This window comes from Gadus macrocephalus, chromosome 21 (assembly GCF_031168955.1).
Source record: "Gadus macrocephalus chromosome 21, ASM3116895v1".
NCBI classification, from domain to species: Eukaryota; Metazoa; Chordata; class Actinopteri; order Gadiformes; family Gadidae; genus Gadus; species Gadus macrocephalus.
Window position 1 is genome coordinate 8,445,869 of NC_082402.1, and position 7,235 is coordinate 8,453,103.

Below are 7,235 nucleotides of genomic sequence, written 5' to 3' on the forward strand. Positions count from 1 at the left end.
GGGCAATTCAATACAACTGTTTTGAGTTGCCTTTGTTAATAAGTTTTCAGAACAAAATGCATTTAAGAAAGATTAATCCTTGTGGGACCGTGATAACTGCATGCGTGGTTGTGTCATGTGTCATGTGATGGAGGTCGAATTGATATTGTTGGAGTGTTTGTATATCGTCCCTGGTGTAGTCGGGTTGTGTGGCTGTCCCCAGCACGGGTCACTGTGTGTGCATCAGAGGTAGAAAAAATGGGTCATCCATGTATGGCTATATATTATTTTCTAAAGGTATAAATAATGTATATCTGTGTGTGTGCATTCCAATGTGCATTCCAGTATGCTTTTTGTGTGTCTTTTGTGGGCATTGGTCTGTAAGTGCTGTTATGGGAGTGTGTGTGTGTGTGTGTGTGTGTGTGTGTGTGTGTGTGCCTGTGCGTGTGCGTGTGTGTGTGTGTGTGTGTGTGTGTGTGTGTGTGTGTGTGTGTGTGTGTGTGTGTGTCTCTGTGGATGCGTGGGTGTGTGTTTGTCTGATGTGATTTCTTGTCTGTCTGGTTCATTGTGCATCTGTATACATTTTCACAATTTTTTTGTGCATTCCATTGCAGACATGTCATTTTTAACTCCTGGCGGAAAGGTCTTGGATTCAAACCCAAACACCTGCACTTCCTAGTCTCCCTGTAGGCAGACTTATCTACCTGTCGGCAGACTAAGGGAGACAGGAATAAATCAATCAAATGCTTGGACCAAAGAAAGGCAATAATCATGTATCTGTTTCAGTCGCAGGCTTATCACAAGCCGATCAAACAATGTCATTCAGACTGAATGAATCCCCACTCGTCCCAAGTTCAAGAGCAATTATAATGTTGTTTTTGGGGCAAAGTGCCCCCATAATGCCCGTCAGTTTTCAGTTCTAACCCTAGTACTTTGTGGCCCCTGGTTGTGTGTCCCTCCTCCAGGGTCCTGGTCGGCCATGGTGGGCAGCGACGAGAGCCACCAGACGCTGGGCGTGATCCCCTGCTCCATCCCCTGGCTGTACGGGGCCGTGGAGCGCTGGAAGGAGCGCACCTGGACCCACCTCAGCGTGTCCGTGTCGGCCGTGGAGCTGCGCTGGGGCGGCCGCGGCGGCGGCGGCGGGGAGGGGGAGGAGTCGCTGAGGGACCTGCTGGCCGAGGTGGCCCCCGCGCCGACCTCCGGCCCCCCGGACCGGCCGGCGGGCCACATCACCCTGCACGAGGACCCCCTGATGGGGGTGACGGTGAGGGGGGCGTGGATGGGGGGGGAGAGGGTCTCGGGGAACGCGGTGGTTCGGTGTAAGATGGAGATGGAAGATGAAGCAGGTTTAGATTGAATAGGTTTTTACTACACACACACTTAGTACTGGCACCCACCAACACACTATAGACAACAACAACAACAACAACAACAACAACAACACACTATAATATATGCACTCACAGCATTGTGAGACACTTTGGATAAAAGTGTCTTGCCAGATTATATTTGATATATCAGCATGAAAGCCTCTCTCTCTCCCTCTCTCCCTCTCTCCTGTCTCTCGGTCTCTTCATCTCTCTCTCTCCGTGTCTATCTCCCTCCATTACTCCCTCTGTCTCCCTCCCTCCCGTTCTGACTCTCTCTCTCCTTCTCCCTGTCTTACTCTCTCTCCCCCTGCCCCCCTCTACCTCTCTCTCCCCAGCTGCGTAACCACAACAGGGTGAAGTGTCCCACCGCCGAGAGGGCCGCCTCCCTCCTGGACTCCGCCATCGCCTCCCGTCTCCACGGCAACCAGACGGAAGCCCGCGGCGTTGGCGATGACATCCCGGCGCCGCCGGCGTACCACAGCTCCGTGATGTTCTTCACCATGCACGTCACGCCGCCGCGCACGGACCTCAGCGCCAACGGCAAAGGTAGCCACTCACACACACCGCACACGCTACATCCCATAATGTCTCCTACGAGAGCCCTGCTCTGAATAGGTTGCCGGCAAGATTTTGTCTCCCTGAATAGGCCGTCCTGGAAATAACAAAACACAAATCAATTTTAATTTCTTTATAGACTTTACTCTTATTTTCTGTCCTGTCCTCCCTTCTCTCCATCATCTCCTCTTGACCTCTATTCTAGTGTTTTTTTTCTTCTCTCCTATTTCCTTCTCTTCCCTCGCCTCCTTCATCTCGTCTTCCTTTAGTTTTATCGTCTCTCCTCTCCTCCCCTCTTCTCTATCCTGCGCTTCTTCTCCTTTTCTTGTGCCAGTCAAACCAACTTCGATTTTTACTCCTGCTAACTGTGTTTCTCTCCCTTCTCCAATTCTTCTATTCCTCTCCCCTGTTTCCTCTCCTTCCTCCTTCTCTCCCCTCTCTCCCCCATCACTCCCTCTCTGTCTGGGTAGCTCCCCGCGGTCCGTCTCGGTTGACCATGATAGATGTGTGTAGTAGTATGAAGATGATGACTGTGGTCAGCAAGACCCGGAGCGAGCTTCCCCAGACTGGACTGCCCTCTCTCCTCTATTCCCTCCTCAGCGGGAACAGAAACATCCCCAGCAAGTAAGAGGTTGATATGACGCGGGCTCATGGATAACCATGGCACCAAGCTTCATGATAGGATACATGCCATTTGCTGGACTTTCTTTTCTTTTCTTTTTTTTAAGTGTTATACAAAGAGTGCATTCATACAGCATGTGTGGCTAAACAATTTCTTAGCAGATTCAACAGTAGCAGTTTGTATTATTGTGAAAAAAAGTTAATTGAGAAAGTTGCTCTGTTGACTGCTTTGAGCATTATGATACTGTTTTATCGTTTCACTATACAATATTCAAAAAATAACAAAATATAACTTTTTTACAAAGTCGTTTTTTAAGCCTTCCTGCTGTCCAATAGTTTGAGTAGAAGGGAATTTATTCACTGGGGTCCAGTGTTAAGAATGACACAGACATAAACGTAACGCAGGGTATAACTAATAAAATATTAATGCGATTGTGCTCCTTTTCTTGATGCCTGCCCGACAGGGGCAGCAAACTGACCATGCTGCTCAAAGAGTCTCTGGGCCGGGCCCACTGCCTGACCACGGTGTTGGCCCAGGTGTCGGACCTCCCGGTTCACCTCCCTGAAGCCCTGTCCACCATCTACCTGGTGTCCCGCGTCCGCAGGGCTCAGAGGGGGCCCAAGGTACGGAGCAGTCGTACACATCGGCTTTATGATGTCTAGCTGTTTGGTTTGTTTCCTGATGCACATATCCTAACAAGGGAATTCATTTGTATGGAATTAGTTATGATATTAGTCATGTTTTTATTATGCATGCATTATACGTATTTATGTGATTTGTTTTTATGATTATGATTATTATTAGATATTTCTGTATTTATTTGATTGATTAAGCACCGCCTCCTTTAAGCAATGGGTTCTGTAATATGTTTCTCCTTCCTTACGTATATAAGTCAATACAATACGATATGATCATCAGTTGTCTATAACAGTGTTAGACCTTCCCTTTCACCGGAATCCATCTTTACTATCGCGTCAAACCCACATTTTTCACTCCGCAAGATTGAATTCAACGGTGGCATGAATCAATAACCCGTGACGTCAATTAACCGCCACCCTATCCATCTATTCCCACAACAGTCCGCCTCCTCCTCCCCGTGTGGCAGAAGCCTGGGCAAAGACAAGCGGCCTGGCGGCCATCGGTCCATGACCCTGCGCGCCTTCCACTCCACGGGCCAGGTCGACGTGGACGCGCCCCGCCTCCGCCTGCGCGGGGACCCCGACGACCGCTCCATCAGCGACCAGTCCTGCGACACGGTCATCCACATCGGCTCCGACGGCGCCGTCCACAACCCCAAATCCGCCCGGATGTTGCCGCTGACCCGGCCGCCGTTCGTGCCCATCGTCCCCTCGCTGCACCAGGGGGAGGCCAACGCGGACGACCCCGAGTTCACCGCCCTCCTGGTGGAGCTGCTGAAGATCCCCCAGTCCCAGGCGGAGCAGAGGAAAGATAAACCCCCGAGAGGGAAGGTGGCGGAACCGCCGAAGGTGGAGGCGAAGCCTCCGGAAAGGGACTGTCTGAAATGCGAAACCTTCGCCGAGCTTCAGGAGCGTCTGGGCTGCATCGACGGCAGCGAAACGGCGACGGGAGCGCCCAAGCCGCCGTGCAAACACCCCAGAGTCGACGATGTCACGACTGAGACGCGCTCACAGAACGAGATGGCGGCGGTGCAGAGCGAATCGGCGGCCGAGGCGCCCAGGACGCAGGGCCAGCCGGGCCAGGAGTACGTCCACGCTCACTCCTCTGCCGGGGAGAAGAAGTCCGACGGGGCCGCTCCAGGGGACACCTTCCAGAGGGAGGACTCGGGCCTCTACGACTGCGAGGACGGCAGTGCGGCCAGCTCCGCCGAGGAGCCTCAGAACCAGAGTCTGGGCCGGGGGCGGATCCTGCGGGCGAACCGCTCCGAAACGCCAGACTCTGCCACGCCCAGGTCCTCCTCCGACTCCAGTGGGAAGGAGGAGCTTCAGGGCTTGGGTTCCGCCTCGGTTCCGGGCCCTGTCCCTCAGTCCACAGAAAGCCAGAGGGTTTCAGAGGACGGCGAATGGGCCAAACCCCAATTCAGGACCTCGCCGATTGGCAAAAGTTACCCGGTGTCCACCTCCTCCTCGTCTCCCTCGCCCCCTTCCCTGGCGAAGAGTGTCTTGCTCGGGGGCCTCTTGCCCCACCTCCCGACGGACGAACTCAAGGAAATGAAGGCCACCATCACGGTGACGGTGCAGCAGCCGTTGGACCAGGACGGCCACGACGAGATCGTCTATTCCATGGTGGAGGAGGTGACCATCAGCGGGGCGTTGGACCGGGACGCCAAGGGCCGCAGCATCATTCGTATCAGAGAGAACACCCAGTCGGCATCGCATGCAAACGGCTCAGCCTGCTCTCAACCCATTAGGATCATTGGCAATGTCGTCGAGGAGTCTGGGACAGCGGACTATTGCAGTAAGCCCAGTGACCCTTTGGTTCACGCCCCGTCCAGGGAGTCCAGCGCCCAGCCAAAACCCCCGCCGGTGAAATTCAGGAAGGAGAATAAATTATTGCCTTCCTTCATTAATCCCATGCTGGTTGAGACAGACTGTGAGTCCTACCTGGACAGCGATGAACCCAGATACACTTCTAATGTTTTCTTTGCAAGCCGGGAGCCAGTGACTCTCGAGCCCAGGAAGGAAACTCCCAGGAAGGATGATCGCATAAAGGACGATCACGGAAACGTAGCCGAAGGGAGACGGCTTGCGAGGGGGGCCGTCGCATTCGAGACCCCCGACCTTAAGTATGATCATCTATCCACATTACCCTTAGTGCAAATGTCATGTGACTCACGTGACCACCCGTCTGCAGCTTTGTACGAGGAGACAAAAGCCAAAAACTACAACAAGAGGCAGAACAACACAGACAGGCCTTGTCCCCGAGGGAAAGAGCCTGTTTATCCCACCGCCGCTCCCCAGGGCCGGCCGGGAGCGGGGGTGGCTCACAGAGGCGTCGGGAATGCCCCCCAGGGCATCGCAGCTTCGCTCGGTTGCCTGGCGACCCTTCCCGACGACCTCAAAGCAAACAGTCTGCCGAGGGGCTGGCAGGGAGCCCGACATGGGGAGGGGCGCCGGGCGGGGCGCCACGTGACCGACGACCGCCGGCACCCCGGGGGCACCACCTCATCCACCCCGTCGAGTCCCAGGGTTACCATGGAGAGGAGGCACCGCAGGCACCACCGCTCCAGGCACGACGGCCTGGACCTCTCCCCCCCGCCGAGCAAGAACCATCACTCAGGGGACAGCCGGCGGGAGGGCGGTGGTGGTGGTGGTGGCGGTGGTGGTGGCGGTGGTGGTGGTTGCAGTGGCGGTGGTACACTCAACAGAAAGGCCCGGTCTTTGTTCCGAACCGGCTCAAAGTCGTGGAGCCTGAGCAAGAGGAGCGACAGTTTGAACGGCCTGAAGTCGGCCGCCGCCGAGCCGACCAGCGGCTGGAATCTTGGCGCCAAGCTGCGGCAACTAACCAGTCGGACCAACTCGCTGGGAAGGAGCCCGGCAAAGTGCCCGTCCCCCGACCCGGGCAGCAGCAACACCTCGGTGAGCTCCAGGACAAGCTCTAAGGGCAGCTCTAAGGGAAGCCTCGAGGGGAAGACTAAGGGGGGCTCCAAGGGGTCGCATGAGGAGGTATTGAAGGGGAAGGGGAAGAGGAGTTATGAGGGAGAATCAACCTTAGCCAGGAACAGCAGGAGCCCGAAGAAGAGCCCCAGGTGCGCGCCGGTGGAGGAGCCCGGTCACCGTTCCGACCCCTCAAACAGCTACCCTTCGCCCCAGTCCCAGAGGTCCGCCTCCTCCAAGCTCTCCGCAGTGGGGAAACTCAAGATGGCCACCCCCAGAGTACGCCGGGTCTCCAACTCGGGCACCAGGACCCTCAGCTTCTCCCGCAGCGACCCGCGGCGGGGCATCAACCGCAGCGCCAGCCTCTCCCCGGACGGGAAAGCCTTCCAGCGGGACCAGCCGTCCTGCTTCCCCTCCCTGTCCTCCTCGCCGCCCTGGTCCATCCCTTCCCTCAGCCGCACCCAGAGCCAGAGCTCCTCCTGCTGCTCGGCCGCCACCAAGTCCCCCCTCCACGGGGTCATCGACGGACGCTTCTCCGACTTCCTGAAGGACCGGGAGTCCTGCCTCGCCCCGACGATCTCCGCCGAGCCCAAAGGCCGAACCCCGATCGAAGAAGACGACGAGGACGGCGACGAGGACGACGGGCTGTTCGACCTCCCGGGGCGAGCGGGCGCCGCGGACGACGAGCGCCCGCACGGCGTCCCGTCGCCGTACAGCCGGCTGACGGCGCCGCGCGCCCCCACCCACCTCAGCGGGCACGGCAGCGACGTCACCAGCGTGCTGAGCGGGGAGTTGCCCCCGGCGATGGGCAAGACGTCGCTGCTGGTGTTCCCCAAGCGGAGCAGCGGGGTGAGCAGCGGCTACGAGAGCCTGGCGAGGGACGGCTCCTCCCGGGACTCGGCCAGCGACCGGGCCTCCCCCCTCCAGAGGACGGAGGGCCGGCCCGCCCGGAGGAGGGGCTACAACGGGGACAAACGGGGCATGATGAATTGATGACTGTAATTTGTTGATTTGGACAAAAGTTGATGAAATATGTAACTGGTGAAAATGTTGTTGAGACGGAAATGACTGAAGAATGATACCTCAACTATCGGTGTAATTGACTAATAAAATATACGAATGTTTTTTCCATTA

The 7,235-nt window shown here is 56.4% G+C and overlaps 1 protein-coding gene across 1 annotated transcript in view; it reads left to right on the forward strand.

Moving 5' to 3' along the window:
• LOC132450330 (kinesin-like protein KIF26B) overlaps positions 1–7,235 on the forward strand; it is a 26,511-nt gene extending 19,276 nt beyond the window's left edge. Inside the window, exons 9-13 of the mRNA XM_060042411.1 lie at positions 945–1,243; positions 1,685–1,895; positions 2,375–2,528; positions 2,990–3,149; positions 3,606–7,235. Coding sequence (XP_059898394.1) covers positions 945–1,243; positions 1,685–1,895; positions 2,375–2,528; positions 2,990–3,149; positions 3,606–7,094 — 4,313 coding nt within the window. The 3' untranslated portion in view covers positions 7,095–7,235. The remainder of the gene's footprint in view (positions 1–944; positions 1,244–1,684; positions 1,896–2,374; positions 2,529–2,989; positions 3,150–3,605) is intronic.